Consider the following 14,465-nt stretch of genomic DNA (forward strand, 5'->3'; position numbering starts at 1 on the left):
AGTATATATATATATATATATATATATATATATATATATCAAATTAAATCAATATAAATATAATTTTATAGAGCATCATTTGTTTGCAGATACCACTTGACATTCAGACATTTTAAGCATCCAAATATTGTTTGGGGCCACATTGTCAGGACAATCAAACATATGTGTAATGTTATTATTTCTGATTTAGCATGGCTGTAGGTGTGATCGCTTATTTCTGTGTTTGTGTGTGTTTCAGGGAGTGCGCAGGCAGGGCAGTCTGGCTTTCTCTCTGTTTGGCTGTCTGTTGGCTCATGGTGATCTACGCAACAACAAACTCAATCAGCTGGCTGTCAACCTGTGGAACCTCAGCCACAAACATGGCTTCTGTGACACGCGCACTTCGGTTAGTCGTACGCACAATCGCATTTACATTCAGCGGCACATACAAAGCCTTAAAGGTGTCATCGGATGCCCATTTTCCACAACTTGATATGATTCTTTAGGGTCTTAATGAAAAGTCTGTAACATAGTTTGGTTAAAATTTCTCAATGGTAGTGTAAAAAACAACTTGTAAAAGTGCATGTAGCATTATATGACCCCTTTAACCTCTTTCTGTCCTTCTCTCCAGGTTCGGACTCTCGAGTACATCAAACATCAGGCGCAGCAGGCAGACTTGAGCCATCTCTCTGACATGACGGCACGTCTGTCTCTGCAGTCCAGAGCCTGACAGACTGTCAGAAACCCTGAGACCGTTTGACATTCATATATCAAGTGTTATTGAAATGATTACTGAAACTAACCTGTAGTTTCCTATTGGCTCAAACTTCTACACTCTAGTCTAAAATCTATGAATGTTTCTGAATATTATTTGTCTGTCAGTTTGCACTCATTTTTGTAGTTTGTGTGCCTAACCAGGTATTATGTAATAAAATGCTTTAAATCGTGACACCTTGTTGATTTTGTTCAAGGAGAAAAAGACTACAGGTTCAGAATTTCTTTGTGAATTTCTATGGATCTGAACTGCATGTCGTTACAGGAAAAACATGCCCATAATTTTTCTCGATAGAAGCTGCTTAAGCTCCATCAACTTAATAATAATACAGTGACATGCGAAAGTTTGGGAACCCCTTGCAGAAAATGTGAATAATTTTAACAAAATAAGAGAGATCATACAAAATGCATGTTATTTTTTATTTAGTACTGTCCTGAGCTGTTGGCTCATGGTGATCTACGCAACAACAAACTCAATCAGCTGGCTGTCAACCTGTGGAACCTCAGCCACAAACATGGCTTCTGTGACACGCGCACTTCGGTTAGTCGTACGCACAATCGCATTTACATTCAGCGGCACATACAAAGCCTTAAAGGTGTCATCGGATGCCCATTTTCCACAACTTGATATGATTCTTTAGGGTCTTAATGAAAAGTCTGTAACATAGTTTGGTTAAAATTTCTCAATGGTAGTGTATTACATAAAAGATGTTTACATATAGTCCACAAGACAAAAAAATAGCTGAAATTATAAAATTAACCCCATTCAAAAGTTTGGGAACCCTTGGTTCTTAATACTGTGTGTGGTTACCTGGATGATCTACCACTGTTTTTTTGTTTTGTGATGGTTGTTCATGAGTCCCTTGTTTGTTCTGAACAGTTCAACTGAGCACTGTTCCTCAGAAAAATCTGTGTCTTGCAGATTCTTCAGTTTTCCAGCATCTTTTGCATATTTGAACCCTTTCCAGCAGTGACTGTATGATTTTGAGATCCATCTTTTCACACTGAGGACAATTGAGGGACTCAAACACAACTATTAAAAAAAGGTTCAAACATTCACTGATGCTCCAGAAGGTAACGCGATGCATTAAGAGCCGGGGGTGAAAACTTTTTGAATTTGAAGAAGATCAAGGTCAATTGCACTTAATTTGTCTTCCGGGAAACATGCAAGTATCTGCTGTTGCTTCCAAAGGGCAGTACTAAATGGGAAAAAAATTATATTTCAGCAAAATAAGAAAAATTGGGACATCTTCATCCTGTTCAAAAAGTTTTCTTTTTACTCTTAATGCATCGTGTTTCCTTCTGGAGCATCAGTGAATGTTTGAATCACTGATGCTCCAGAAGGTAACGCGATGCATTAAGAGCCGGGGGTGAAAACTTTTTGAATTTGAAGAAGATCAAGGTCAATTGCACTTAATTTGTCTTCCGGGAAACATGCAAGTATCTGCTGTTGCTTCCAAAGGGCAGTACTAAATGGGAAAAAAATTATATTTCAGCAAAATAAGAAAAATTGGGACATCTCCATCCTGTTCAAAAGTTTTCACCCCCCAGCTCTTAATGCATCGTCTTTCCTTCTTTTCATCATTTTTTTGATGCACAGCTGCTGTAGTAACACTCATTTTACATGATCACAGTGTAGAGAGTCTTTTAAGTATTTATTAGTTCTTAATAGACACTACTGTTAACTTACATATTTTGGAAGAACCTCTTTAATGGGAGTTTGTATATTGAATGTTTTAATTTATACATACACAAATGTTTTATAGAGGCACTAAAATGAAACAAAATTAATAAAAAAAAAAATTATATAAGATATTTTAAAGATTTTTTTATGACAAAATACATCTGTAATTTGTGAGGGAACTAGGGAGATTCTAACTTCTGTGTTGGCCTGCAAAAGTCATCCCTGCGGCTATTATTGCCATTGCATTGGTGTATTAACTATCTGCAATATTTTAGAAAGCCTCCATTACCTACAACAGATTTCCTAAACAATGCCCATATAGCTATTTGGATATTGGTTGACATTAACCAATACTGCTGTACAACCCCCAAAAAGTTGTAATTAGCAACAATTGTTACTTCATGTTGAGTTTAAGCTCTACAGGAATGAAGAAAACAGGACCCATCTATTTATGTTACATCCATCGATTCTTTAATTACATCCAGTCACACCTCAGCAGAGAATGAAGCGGCCCCTTGGTGACCGATACATTTATAACAGCACATTCACACTTCGATCAACACGAACATGCATTCATCCACCCGCTCGCGCACATGTGTAAGATCTGTGCTTTTCTCATCCTCACGCATACAATGTAACAGAAGTGGTGAAATGTCCTGTCAAGGATACCGTAATATCCTTGGTAAGATCTAGCTGTGAAGACACACAAAACCAAGCCTTGTTTTGATTTGAGCTATCATACTGTAGAATTGATCAAAGTATATTAGAATGGATTATAAGTTAAGAGCAATTGAATTACTTTCATTAATACACTGAGCGACCACCCTCAGGGGCAGGACAGGAAAGTCCCTCTCACAAACGAGGGGCCCTGACACCAACAGCTCAGTAGAACTACAAATGGAGGGCATCCCAATTACATCTGAAGTGCGTCTGTTTCTGCTCTTTTACGAATTTTGTTCAACAGTCCGGGAAGTTTGATATTGTTGCACCTTCATTCTTTAAAAACTATACACAGAACAAAGTCCAACAATAACAGGAAAGAGTTAGTTATTGAAAAAGAGCGCCCAAACGGATGCGTGATTGGTCATTGTTCACGTCAGTGAATGGTTTGGTATGGGGCTGGTTTAGGATGTTGGAGACCAGCGAGCCACCGGTCAGATGCTTCAGTCCAGCTCAATGGGGCTGCTGTCCTCCTGAGCTTCCTCACCCTCTTCCTCCTCACCTGAGCCCATTAGGCTATTCAATAGATTTCCTATTACAAAGAAAGCAAACCAGAATCTAGTTATTTTTTTAACTCTTCACAACATATCCTTAGATTAAAGTATTATGCTGAACAAAAACACTGTAGGTACAGAAAATAATTTTGACCCATTTTACACACTTATTTCCAGCGTGGGAAAAAAAATAATGAAAGAAAATGCAACTTTTTATCTCACAATTCTGACTTTTTTCCCCACAATTCAGAAAAAAAAGCCAACTGTGAGAGAAAAAGTCACATTTACCTTTTGATTTTTTTTATTCCATGGCAGAAATAAGCTTCCATATAATAAATAATTACACACGCACACATACAGTGCTGCTGGAAAGTTTGTGAACCCTTTAGAATTTTCTACATTTCTGCAAAAATATGACCCAAAACATCATCAGATTTTCACGCAAGTCCTGAAAGTAGACAAAGAGAAATAAATGAAACAAATGAGACGGAACTACATACTTTGTCATTGATTTATTCAGGAAACTGATCTAATATTACATACTGCGAGAGGCAAAATTCAGTTGTATGTGACTCTAGGATTAGCTGCTAATTTGATGGTGAAATTATGGTGCGTTCAAGTCATGTCGGATAGATCGTATTTATCTCATTATTACGAGTGGGAAACTCGAAATTTTCTTGAAGCCCCGAGTTTCCGAGTTGGGGGCGTGTCAATGAGAAACATGGCGGAATCGATGGATGCAACGTCTGTAGTTGACGGTAAATTTTTGTTTAAATTGATAGTTTTTATGAAGATTTTATGCGATACAGATTAAAGTGGCTTCATAAATTACTTTTTAAAAATATTAAAAACGCAAAACACACCTGATACGAATTCTTTGCTCTTCATTTCTATAAGCAGAATTAACAGACCCTGTTGTATTTTCTTGTAATTTATTAAAAGGTGGTACACCGCCATCTTGTGCCGACTAAACTGACTTGAACGCACCTGACGTCGTAATTACGACTTGTCAACTCGTAAGTACGAACGTCCCAGGAGGACTTGAACGCAGCATTAGAGTCCATCTGTTCAGAGGTGTTTTAATCAGTGAGATGACTATCAGGTGTCATTGCCTGCCCTGTTTTATTTAAAGAACAGGGATCTATCAAAGTTTGATCATGTTTGTGGAAGTGAATCATGGCACAAACAAATGAGATCTCTGAGGACCTCAGAAAAAGAGCTGCTGTTGCTCATCAGGCTAGAAAAGGTTTCAAAGCCATCTTTAAAGAGTTTGAACACCACAAATCCACAGTCAGACAGATTGTGTACAAATGGAGGAAATTCAAGACCACTGTTACCCTCCCCAGGAGTGCTCCACCAACAAAGATCACTCCAAAGCAAGACGTGTAAAAGTCTGCACAGTCTCAAAGGATCCCAGGGTAACTTCTAAGCAACTAAAGGCCTCTCTCACATTGGCTAATGTTAATTTTTATGAGTCCATCATCAGGAGAACACTGAACACCCATGATGTGCATGGCAGAGTTGCAAGAAGAAAGTCACTGCTCTCAAAAAAAAAAAATTTATTGTTGCCCATCTGCAGTTTGCTAAAGATCATGTGGACAAGCCAGAGGGCTACTGGAGAAATGTTTTGTGGACAGATGAGACCAAAATAGAACTTTTTGGTTTAAATGAGCAGCGTTATGTTTGGAGAAAAGAACACACTGCATTCCAGCATAAGAACCTTATCCCATCTGTGAAACATGGGGGTGGTAGTATCATGGTTTGGGCCTGTTTTGCTGCATCTGGTCCAGGAAGGCTTCCCATCATTGATGTAACAATGAATTCTGAATTACAATAGCAAATTCTGAAGGAAAATGTCAGGACATCTGTCCGAGAACTGAATCTCAAGAGAAAGTGGGTCATGCAGCAAGACAACGACCCCAAGCACACAAGTCATTCTACCGAAGAATGATTAAAGAAGACATTAACTTTGTTCTTCTTTAGTCATTCTACCGAAGAATGATTAAAGAAGAACAAAGTTAATGTTTTGAAACGGCCAAGTCAAAGTCCAGGCCTTAATCCAATTGAATTGACCTGAAGCAGGTTCATAGGAGGAAACCCACCAACATCACAGAGCTGAAGTGGTTCTGTACAGAGGAATGGACTAAACAAGCCGTTGTGCAGGACTGATCAGCAGTTACAAGAAACGTTTAGCTGCAGTTATTGCTGCAAAATGGGGACACACCTGATACTGAAAGCATCTGATACTGAGCTGAACTCAAAGATCTAAGACTTTTTCTATGTACACAAAAGGCCTATTTCTCTCAAATATTGTTCCCAAATCTGTCTAAATCTGTGATAGTGAGCAAGTGTTGCGTTTATAATTTTGTTCAGTATAGTTGACATTTTTCAATGATATAACTATCAAGCAGTTGAGATTTGCTATACAGTACACACAGCTTAACTGTAAGTGTACTGTACTGTAAGTTTGGATATACTTAGTAGTTTTATTATTTGCTATTAATGATTCATTTCATTCATTTGAGTTATTAATTCAATATATGGTGATAATGAGAATTATGAAACCTGAGAGGTTTTGTACAATGTATAATAATTTGGTGTCGCACCAAGCATAAGTACTATTTGGTGATGTGTATCACCGACGCGGTTAAGTGATGCTAAAAACTGATCATATCACCCACCACTAAGTAGTATAATTAAGGGGTTAATTGAAAGGAGTTGATTTTCTTTTTTTAATGAATGAAACTGGGAGCAAAAATGATCTTAGCAGGATACTACAGATGCTCTCTACAGACATCAAGTTGTATTAAAAGATCAAACATATTCTACAGCTCTGAGACTCAAAATTCAAACAAATTCAGCATAGTATACGTCATTCATTTAATTGTTTAACAGTGCTTTAGCATTTAATATCATGAATCATGATCAGTAGTCACACAGTGGTAGGGATGTTTCTTACCTAGCAAACCACCGTATGATGATGACTGTTTAGGTGGCACTCCAAAAAACAGCTGTCCTATTCTATCCAGATACTGAGGCGAAGAGAACAACATATTGTGTGTTATAAACAACGTCTAAAAGTCTTATCTCATGCAGAATCCACACTACATTATAACAGTGAAGTTGAATCTCTCTGAATGATGCCTGCAACCTTTAACATGATTTTTCTGTGTATTTGTGTAATCTAACTGCATTCTTACAACACAGATTATTACATTAGCTTAGCATCAATTTCTTTTGTAATCTATTGTGCAGACACTGATGTAGACAGCTTATTAGGTCAAGAGCAGAGCTAGTGTTTCAGTCATTCTGCCTACCCTTGTATGTCTAGGTACTATGAAAGAAAAGAAGCTTGTTGGTGATGTGTCTAAGAGCACTACTATCACTAACTCACCTCATTGTACATAGGGTCTCTCTTCAGTGATGGCTGATACTGCTCGCATAACACTGTGAAGACTGTCAACTTCCCACTGGAAATAAAACCACAATCATCCAGAGGTTGCGTTAATCGTTTTGTTCCATCATTTGCTTAAACATTGATGGATCATTCAAAATGTCAGATAAAGCTACTTGGTCTATTGCATGGCTCTTCAATTCCAGTGCTGGAGGGCCAGTGTCTGAAAGACTCCAATGTAACCCACGTGTCTGTAATTTACAAGTAATTCTGAACACCTTTAACAGCTTGTTCACATATGATTGGTTAGAGCTAAACTCAGCAGGACAATGTCCCTCCAAGACTGGTGCTGAAGAGCCCTGGGGCCAGTTGCATAAACTTAGCCACCATGTTAAGACTGTCTTAAGAACTAGTTTGACCAACTAGCAGTTGCCAAGGGGTAATCAGTCTTACTTTTCCAATATAAATAAGACCAATCTATCTTTTCATAACTGAATTTAAAAAGTATATGACCAGTCTTGAAGAAAAAAAAATTAGATGACTAACTTTTTAAGACTAGTCTAAACAGTTTATGCAATGGGCCCCTGGCCTTTTGGTCTATAGAGTCCAGAAGAATAAGTCATAGTATACTGTTTCTTAAATCGGGTCATCTCATCATAAGATCACAGTGGGTGTTGTTTTTTCTCACATTATAAAAGAAGAATAAAAAGATAAGGCCAGGAACCTGCAACACAGCTCTTAGTAAGGGGCCGTTTACACGACAACGTTTTCAGCCAAAAACGGGAGAGTTTGCTAACGCTTCTTCAGCAAAGTGTGGATTTACTTCACCAATATTACAACCAACAGAGGAGACTAATCATATACAACATATAATCGTCACTTCCCTACAGATACTGTTTACTAACAAGGTGACAGCGCCAACTACTGGCCTGGCATACGTAATACAGCGTTTTTGGCCGTATTCGCGGATATGTGTAAATGCGAATCGTTTTGAAAACGTTGTCGTGTACATGACACGGGAAAAACTTTTCCGTTTTTGACTACATCGTTGTCTTGTAAACGTAGCCTAAGACTAAAATAACTCAGTCACACTGATATCAAATAACGCTATTTTTTACCCCTGCATAAAAATAGAGCAATAGACCAGAAAATGTCTATTCAGACTGTCAAAGTGATTATTATTATCACAGAATTTTACAATACAGAGCAGGGGTTCTCAACTCTGGCCCTCAAGGTCCATTTTTTTTGCAGCGTTTAGCCAAAACCACTGGAAGGCAAGCCTGCAACCTTTAGCCAAAAAAGCGTAACGGCTAATTCTAATGCTGCGGCTTTGGTGGTATGCAGCGAAGGAGACCAGAGACGTTTACTTTTATTTTTTTTTAATGGATGTCACTACGCTACATAAACAGCTTTTGTGAGGAAATAACTTCTCATTTAATGAATCAACAACCTTTTTGCCAATCTTCAACATGTTTTACACTATAGTACTAGTACTATATAGTAATAGTAATAGTAATAGTACTTACGTTGGGAACTATAGATTTTACATTGATAAAAGTGTTATTTTTTAAGAGAATAATAATAATAATAATTCATTACATTTATATAGCGCTTTTCTAGGCACTCAAAGCGCTTTACATTGTCAGGGGGTATCTCCTCATCCACCACCAGTGTGCAGCATCCACCAGAAGGCAGGGAAGGTAATGTCGCGACAGGTAGGACTCATTTACGGCATTATTACCAGCAAATTTAATCACATTACCATTTAATAAAAGATATGTAATATTGTGTATTGTCTAAAAATATCAATGTTTTCTTTCTTTGGTTTACAGGTTTTACCTGAAATTAGACTTGAATTGTAATGACTATTATGTGACCATATGCCTTATGTTGAAATAATGCATTTTAATGAATAAAGGACATGAATTATTTTTTTATATTGTATGTTGTTTAATGAAAATAAAATGTTATTTCTATTGCTTCCAAGTTTCAATGAATAGACTTGAAATGTAATGACTCCTGCCTATGATGATGATATAACGCTTTTTAATGAATAAAGATAAAAAAATATATATATTTTAATAAATAAAAAGGTATTCTTCCTAAGGCTTCCAGATTTCAACAAATAAATTACATTTTTTTAGTGGCTAGTATCAGTGTTATGTATGCCCTATGATGCTGGGGTTTTTTCTTTTAAATGAACAGAATAAAACCTAATCTTAAATATTTTTTTACTGTGCAACGTAAACTGTAACTGACTGTCGTAGAACTGTGAAAGCCGGCCACTGACGTCACTGCCATTGTATGATTGGCTGAGGTGCCTCACGTGATCCAAGTTAGCCGTTACGCTTTTTTCCAATGGTAAGTAATACAGACCCTCTCATCTCCCAATAATAACACAATCTCTGGTTTCGCTCCAACCCTAATGAAACACACCTGAACAAGTTAATCAAGGTCTTCAGGATTAATAGAAAGTTACAGGAAGATGAGTTTGATCAAGGTTGGAGCAAGTGGAGAGCCAGAGTTGAGAACCCCTGATATAGAGCATTCCAAAAAATTGACACAAAGGGCCTGATGTGGAGATCTAGAGTGTGAATACAGGACAGTATCTCACCTGTCCACAGCCAGCAGGAGGAACCACAGGAAGTTCAGCAGAGGCTGCACAAACGGAGGACCCTTCTCTATAGACGGATGCTTCTGTGTGTATGTGGTGAATACCACCAATGCGCTTGTCTTGTTTTTTAGACAAAGGAACCTGCAGGCAAGAAAAGATGCTGAGGTGTATACCAATCATTAAAAAAAAGAAGAAGAAATAAATCAACATAAATTTACTAGATGTGACAAGCACGAAAAAAAAAAAAATTTTGCATCAAGTCACTGCCCTTAAACTCACTTTTAAAAAGCAGTTGGACGACACCTTAAAGGAGTAGTTCATACATCATAAAAAACAGTTCATATGATTTCTGCACTATTTTACAATTCTTCTGAATGCTATTCATAAGATAGCTCTGTGTGAGAAACAGACCTGAACTAAAGTTGTTTCCTTTTATTTCGATTCACTCAACACTGCGTCAGTAACTTTGGAAACACAGTGTAAATCTCTGGGCAAAGTGTGTCTAAAGATGACAGGCTCTCTCTATAAAGCGTTGTCAAACCAATTCCTTCAAATATTTCTCCTGCACGCATCGATATCACACTGTCTAAATAAGAGGCCCAAAGATCCAAGATCATCACTGAGAAGCACCTCTGTAGCCAACGGTGCCACTAATTGCCACCTGCTGCTTGCCTACCAAGTTCCGGCGAGAAGACTAGAGCATCATTTCCTGTCTACAAAAGCGAATTGCTCCCGAAGGCATGTTTCTTCAACTGACCCTTTGTGCAAGGGTCCCATCGAGCTGTCCGATGGGCATGGGAGCTGTGTGTTCTGCTAGTGTTGCACCTCAGGGACACAGACTGTCCTCACTGTGAAGACATGAGTCTCAGGATGCTGCGCTTTAGGGTTGCCTTCATTTTGGGGGATGACTCGGCTTCTTGCGCTCCCCCGCCTTCTACTTCTTTGCCATGGAAGAACCAGCAGAAGAGCCTTTCAGCAACAAGCTCACGCCAACATGCATGTCTTGCACTCCCCTGAATCTGCATCCCTCGCCTGTACTGTGCACGAGCTAACCTTGGCCCCTCCCCTGAAGCCTATGGTTTAGTCAAGTTTGGTGGATTGGACGATGGGGATGGCGAGCTTTTTTGTGTACTTTCCAACGCTATGTGCCACTTTTTTGCTGAAGAGAGCAAGCTCGGCATCTCATGCTCTTCATCTTTATATGTTCATCCAAAAGACTGGTTTATTTCAGTGGACCTGAAGGTCCCTTGTCCCAGATGACCCAGACTGCATTCAATTCAATTCGAAGGAACAATGTACCGAAAATGAAGGCAATGTACCGAATTCACTGAAGTATTGAATTCACTAGCCCCACACACTTTCACAAAGCGTGTAAATGCTGCTCTCTCCCTTTTGAGAATGAGCAGAGTTTGTGTTTTGAATTCTCTCAATGACTGGCTATTAATGTCCCAGTGAAGTCCTATGTGAACACAAGACTCTGCTGCTCAATTGAATGCAGTCTTTGGGGTTCAACGTCAATATGCCGAAAAATGTGTTGGAACCCAGCCAGCACATTTCCTTTTTAGGCACATAGTTGAACTCCCTGACTATGCAAGCCCTTATTATAGTGGAGCACTCAGAGACAATAGGAGCTTTCACACCGGGTAGTTATAGGAACTAGCCACCAGAGTGGTTCCCCAAGAACTAAATGTTCCCCTAGGGCCATTTTCCTGGTTGCATTTGAACCGCCAGTACGAACTGACATAAGCCTGCCAACAGTGAAGCTATCTAAGCACAGAAAAAAAAAAAAAAAAACTCCTGTACCATTCTGTACAGTGGAGAACAACATATGGAGTATCATATGTTTACTTCAAATTTCTTTAGAGAAAAATACTACTTTTCCTATTTTTACCCAAAATATGGTGGAATGAGCAGTATGGAACGCTATAAACAAATGTAATATAAGTTTGCCTCACAGAAGTAATATAGCTTAAGATGCTCCAGGAACTCCCTAATATGGACAAAATATCCCTAATATGGATCCCTATTGCTGATGAGCTGAAAAAAGGAAGATATAAACACTTTGATTAACCATGAAGACAATAAACACATGACTGTAAGTTTGGAGTAAAAACATGTTATTAAATGTTCTCTTTTGTTGGAAAACAGATTCATAAGCACTTCTCATTACAAGCTGCTTTTTCAAACACATTATAAGCAACTCAAACCAGTGCTTTCGGAGACTGAGCAGCATTTACTGTGAATCATGCAGTGCATATATTTACTTAATTAAACACTGCAGTCTTTGCTATTTCATAATTGCATGAAGCCAAACCATGATTTTGGTTTTATTTCTATTAATCATGCAGCCTTTAATCAATGTACACTAACACTTACATCACTTGTAGTTCCTCTTATGCTGGGTTAGACCCTGCTCTGGATTAGGAGCTATTTTAGTTCCCCCAAATGCATTCCTAGAACTAAATTCGTTCCCAGATCTTGTGGTGCAAACATGCCAAAAAGTGGGAACTTCCGCCATTAGTTCTAGGAGCTATGAAAAGGTTCTGCCAGTGAGAAAGCCCCTAATACTCAAGTTTTTGATGAACTGGGGAGTTTTCTTATTCTCAAGATTTTTCAGAGGGCACTGGGCCTGATGGCAGTAGCGTCAACTGTAATACCGCTAGTTGCTACATATGCACCCTGTGGTGACACACAGCTACGTAAGTGCTCTGGCACCGTGGACAGTGCGCAGCTTTTATCAAAAAGATGTGGACATGGGCCAGATTTCCAAGTTGAAGGAGAATCCTGACAGATGTGTCCAGCACGGGTTCAGGCGTGTAGTGCAATGGCAGACCAGCTTTCGGAATCTGGACAGATGTAAAGAAGCATGGCACATCAATTGAACTGAAAGCACTTCCATTCAAGACAGCGCTACTACTTGGCTCTGGATTCGATGAAGCAAGTAGTTAATATGCAGGTGCTTTAGGTGAACTCTGCCTGTTTGGTGTATAAGCCGGGTGGATTTCAGGGTCAATTTAAACCTAGAAAATTGATGGACCTAAAGAGTGCTGAAAGTGCTCTCGACACTAGCTTGTGAGATGAACATTCTTCACACATCTTGTGCCTTGTTAGGGCACTGTATATCTATATTCAGCCCTCTCGCCAGTTACGGCTTTTTAATCAGCTTTTAGGGGTCACACTATAGGTTTCCTGTATCGAAACAGAAGTTTTCACACCGGGTTGTGGAAGCCATTTCATTGGCTTATGACTCTTAGTCAAATGTTTGGTGGTACATTTGCATGGTGACTTTTGCTAGGTTTTAATACCTACATGTATCTTTGCTCGCATCATAGGTGCTGTCTGTGTGAGTGGGTTATGACAGTGCTGTCTTTTATGTTTATTCTGTGCACTTGATGAACAGCATTTGCCCTTTATTTGGATTTTTAAGATGTCTGCTGGTGGTATTCACCATTACTCTGATTGTATTGCATGCGATATAAGATTATGTGATGGGTTACCATGGTAAGATGACTTAGTTTCTGGAGTATGAGGTCTCTACAGAACAAAAGCGGGCATTTCCAAACTGGTGGGTGATTCTAAATTAAACAATTAAAATGACGCCCCTTGACTTGAGCAAATCAGGTAATGAGGTCAAAAACGCCCCTTCGTTTTGGCCTCGCCCACCGATATAGTAACTTCCGACCTAGGCTGTTTCTCAATTCCAAGAACGCAAAGAACGGGCTTGCATTCTCGTGGAGACCGGTCTTGCCAGGCTACCTTGAAAGAACGAACTCAGAACGACACATGGGCATAGAACGCAGCTTTGTGAGAACTGAGATGCGCTTTGATCTTGTTGCTCAACTGACCGTCCGAGCACAGTAGCGGCCAACATACAATATGTCATATATACAATGTCATAACCTATCAAAACATTTAATTCATATTACTATGGACAGACATTTTTTTCATATTATATTATATATATTTTTTATTTTACCATGTGTATTTGTGAAAATTAGTATGTATAGTCCATTTAATATTATCTATGCTTTGTCAATGTTAAGATTCTTTTTAAAATGCCAATAAAATACTGCAGGCTCCCCCAGGTTTATTAAAACTATGCAAAACAAATGTTTACTTTCACAAGCCGTCACATTTGCTAGCTTGCAGCGGGAATCTTAAGCAAAAAAAAAGAAGCTTGAACCTTACAGTCTTCCGTACATCGTCTGCCCGCAGCATCTTCTGGGATTTCTAACGTTTTGATTCTCTTCCTTTTTTCTTTTTTCCCTTCCTTTTCCTAAGATGAGGGAATGAGACATTGCATACAATCTTCTAAGACGTGCTATGCCTCTTTGCCTTCAGTTAAAGATTCTGAGAAATTGGTGATCGACACCGCTTTATACAGGCAGAGAGCCCACCATCATTTATGTGCACTCAAATGCCACTGGCCAGTGTTTTACACTGGCGTTATTCAACAAGGCTTCAGTATTTTTGGTGAAAGGTGTTTTTGCATAGCCTACTGATGCAATATCTCGTTCCCTCATCTCTGGGAACAAAGTTTACACATGTAACCGTACAGAGACATGACATCTCTGCTGTAGCTCTCAAACATGATGGTGTTAGACAGGTCACATCAGGTTTGACCTTAATAAAGACTGCACTAATGTCACAACATCAAACCTGAAACATCAGATGTCAAATCTGAACATAAGTGAACAACAGAAAGCAAGATTTTCTGTGAACTTAAAATCGGGTCTGTTCCTCACACAAAACTATCATATGACTCTGGAAGACATGAAATATAGTGCATGGGTATATATATATATA

At 38.7% G+C, this 14,465-nt stretch overlaps 2 protein-coding genes across 2 annotated transcripts in view; one reads left to right on the plus strand and one right to left on the minus strand.

Annotated features, from left to right (window-relative positions):
- Positions 1-921, plus strand: part of LOC107678404 (UPF0505 protein C16orf62 homolog) — a 19,133-nt gene extending 18,212 nt beyond the window's left edge. Inside the window, exons 29-30 of the mRNA XM_016473644.1 lie at positions 239-385; positions 611-921. Coding sequence (XP_016329130.1) covers positions 239-385; positions 611-709 — 246 coding nt within the window. The 3' untranslated portion in view covers positions 710-921. The remainder of the gene's footprint in view (positions 1-238; positions 386-610) is intronic.
- Positions 922-2,885: 1,964 nt separating this feature from the next.
- The window catches only part of get4 (guided entry of tail-anchored proteins factor 4), a 19,056-nt gene continuing 7,476 nt past the window's right edge, over positions 2,886-14,465 (minus strand). Inside the window, exons 6-9 of the mRNA XM_016473563.1 lie at positions 9,660-9,800; positions 7,046-7,121; positions 6,611-6,683; positions 2,886-3,689 (exon numbers count right to left, since the gene is read on the minus strand). Coding sequence (XP_016329049.1) covers positions 3,601-3,689; positions 6,611-6,683; positions 7,046-7,121; positions 9,660-9,800 — 379 coding nt within the window. The 3' untranslated portion in view covers positions 2,886-3,600. The remainder of the gene's footprint in view (positions 3,690-6,610; positions 6,684-7,045; positions 7,122-9,659; positions 9,801-14,465) is intronic.

Source organism: Sinocyclocheilus anshuiensis, unplaced genomic scaffold (genome assembly GCF_001515605.1).
Source record: "Sinocyclocheilus anshuiensis isolate Anshui unplaced genomic scaffold, SAMN03320099.WGS_v1.1 scaffold1034, whole genome shotgun sequence".
NCBI classification, from domain to species: domain Eukaryota; kingdom Metazoa; phylum Chordata; class Actinopteri; order Cypriniformes; family Cyprinidae; genus Sinocyclocheilus; species Sinocyclocheilus anshuiensis.